Source organism: Eimeria tenella, genomic scaffold (genome assembly GCF_000499545.2).
Source record: "Eimeria tenella Houghton genomic scaffold, Eth_scaff1867, whole genome shotgun sequence".
Classification (NCBI taxonomy): Eukaryota; Apicomplexa; class Conoidasida; order Eucoccidiorida; family Eimeriidae; genus Eimeria; species Eimeria tenella.
This window is the reverse complement of record NW_013541705.1, coordinates 1,846-2,531: the sequence shown is the minus strand read 5'-3', so window position 1 is coordinate 2,531 and position 686 is coordinate 1,846. Positions and strand designations below refer to the sequence as shown.

Genomic DNA, 686 nt, shown 5'->3' with positions numbered 1-686 from the left:
AGCAGCAGGAGCGGCGGCGGCAGCAGCAGCAGCAGCAACAGCAGCAGCACCAGCAGACAGCGGAGTTGCACGAAACAGTGAAGAGGGATTCACAGCAGCAGCAGCAGCAGCGGCAGCACCATGCTACTGCTGCTTCTGCTGCTGCTATAGAGCCTGCTACACCTCCCGTGAGGGAGTCTGAGTCCGCTGTGGCTCCTGCTGCAGCTGAGCAGCAGCAGCAGCAGCAGCAGCTGCTGCTGCAGCCGCAGGAGCAAGACGAAGACGACTTCATGGGTTTGTGGCTGAACGTTTTTCCTTTTTTGCGGCAGCATGTAGAGCAGCAGCAGAAGCAGCAGCAGCAGCGCAAGCGGCACCAGCGACAGGAGGCTGCTGCTGCTGGCCCTGCAGCAGCAGCAGATGCAGCAGACGAAGACCCCGAAGCAGCAGCAGAAAGGGCGGAGATAGAGGCGCTGCTGGATCTGCAGCAGGCTGCCCAGGAAGCAGCAGCAGCAGCAGATGAAGCATCAGCAGAAGCAGCAGCAGCAGAGGAAGCAGCAGCAGCAGCAGCTGCTGCAGCAGAAGCAGCACCACATCAACAGCTGTCACACTGGAACGCAACAGCAGCAGTAGCTGCTGCAGCAGCACCAGCAGCAGCAGGAGTCTACAGCTCCCGACGGCCACCTCCAGCAGCAGGCATCACGCGCAGC

The 686-nt window shown here is 61.5% G+C and overlaps 1 protein-coding gene across 1 annotated transcript in view; it reads left to right on the top strand.

The window, feature by feature from the left end:
• Positions 1-686, top strand: part of ETH_00036715 (uncharacterized protein) — a gene marked incomplete at both ends in the record, with an annotated part of 2,523 nt that overhangs the window by 1,762 nt on the left and 75 nt on the right. The window contains one exon of the mRNA XM_013373980.1: positions 9-686. Within this exon, the coding sequence (XP_013229434.1) occupies positions 9-686 (678 nt within the window). The remainder of the gene's footprint in view (positions 1-8) is intronic.